Raw genomic sequence first — 1,630 nt, 5'->3', positions numbered from 1 at the left:
CAATGTTTTTAGAAATTATTCTTGTTATAAATGTGTTTAGAATATTTGATATATCTCCATCAAGTGATTTTAAATTTTTTGAAACTATTTTATTTGACCCTTAGAGTGATATAGGGTATACCGAGTTAACCAGCTATAGGGGTACTATAGTCATGCCATTGCAGCACCAGTGACATGACACTTATGTGACTATGTGATTGGTCACGGCGTATCCTTCTGTTAACTCTTGGGAGGAGCTTTTGTGCATTTGATATTTGTTCAGGATACGTGGGTGCACCCAGAGTTTAATTTGATTTAATTTAGCGGTGACGTTATATATGTCGTACACTTATCTGGTTTGTTGCATGTTCTAATCTCGGTATGAAATATCTTAACCCCTCGTTATTTAAGCCATACATGTTTTGAAAATTATTATTTTATTACAAACTGTAAAATATTTATTTCTGATTTTCTGTTTCATAAATTATATTCCAAATCTACTAGGCGTTTGGCTCATGTCGTATTCTTTTTCTGGACGGTGCTTAAAGGGATCTGGGACTGTGTGTTGGAGAGCTACCCTATTTCGTTGATTAAGATTATGGAATTTATCTAGACATAATTATTTATTTAGAGATTTCGACATTTATATTAATGGTTTAAATGATTTGGAGATTTAAATTGTTTTGGAAATTTTTAGACTGTTAATTATTGTTTAGAAATATATTAGTGCTCTGTTTGCAGGTTTATGGATTATAAGTAATATCTCCTTCTCTTTTTAAGAAGGGGGTGTTACAAGTTATCACAATGAAAATTGGAAATTTTCTTGTCAAGAGAGTCATGGTCGACAATGGAGCCTCAGTGGACATTATGTTCCACGACACATTTATGAGGATGGGTACAATGACTCCCAACAAACCCCTTCAGAACGCATCCATCTACATGTTCAACGGAGTGGAGTGCAAAGTCGAAGGAGCAATAAACTTTCCCATGACTATTGGAAAAGAGCCAAGAGAGGCCACACAAATGTTAAATTTTCAGGTTGTGAAGGTAGTCTCTACCTACAATGCAATCCTTGGAAGGACAAGAATTCATGCATTTAAAGTTGTACCCTCGACCTACCACATCGTGCTCAAGTTCCCCACCGGGAATGCTGCTGGAGAAGAAAGAGAAGATCAGAAAATGGCTCAAAGTTTCTATATGGACGCACTTAGGCCCAATAGGACTATGGGGTAGGTCCTCCCAATAAAAGATATAGATGTCCGTGAGAAAGAAGAACGTCAAGGGAAGCCAGCTGAGGATTTGGTCTCAATTCTCCTAGACCCTAGACCCTTTAGACCATGATAAGGTCACCTACATTGGAGCATCCTTCGAAAGCCCCCGAAGGGCCGATTGACAAAGTTCTTGTGAGAAACAATGATGTGTTTGCATGGATAGTAGCTGACATGTTTGTGATCGACCCCAACCTTATAACTCATATCGATCCAACTCGAAAGGCTATGCAACAGAAGAAGAGAACTTATGCCCCTGATAGGCTGTAAGCCATTAAACAGGAGGTCGAGAAGCTCCTAGAAGCTGAATTTTTTGAGGAAGTACAATTCCCCGAATGGTTAATGTTAGGTCCCCAAAGTATCGTAGAAGGGGGGGTTTCATG

At 38.3% G+C, this 1,630-nt stretch overlaps 1 protein-coding gene across 1 annotated transcript; it reads left to right on the top strand.

Annotated features, from left to right (window-relative positions):
• The first annotated feature begins 783 nt into the window (after positions 1-783).
• Positions 784-1,517, top strand: LOC141674294 (uncharacterized). The gene is made up of 2 exons (XM_074481018.1): positions 784-1,208; positions 1,325-1,517. Exons 1-2 carry the CDS (start codon positions 784-786, stop codon positions 1,515-1,517), a joined length of 618 nt encoding a protein of 205 aa, XP_074337119.1.
• The last annotated feature ends 113 nt before the right edge of the window (positions 1,518-1,630 follow it).

This window comes from Apium graveolens, chromosome 7, assembly GCF_009905375.1.
Source record: "Apium graveolens cultivar Ventura chromosome 7, ASM990537v1, whole genome shotgun sequence".
NCBI lineage: Eukaryota > Viridiplantae > Streptophyta > Magnoliopsida > Apiales > Apiaceae > Apium > Apium graveolens.
Note: the sequence above shows the minus strand (reverse complement) of the source record. Positions and strands in the feature narration are given on the sequence as shown.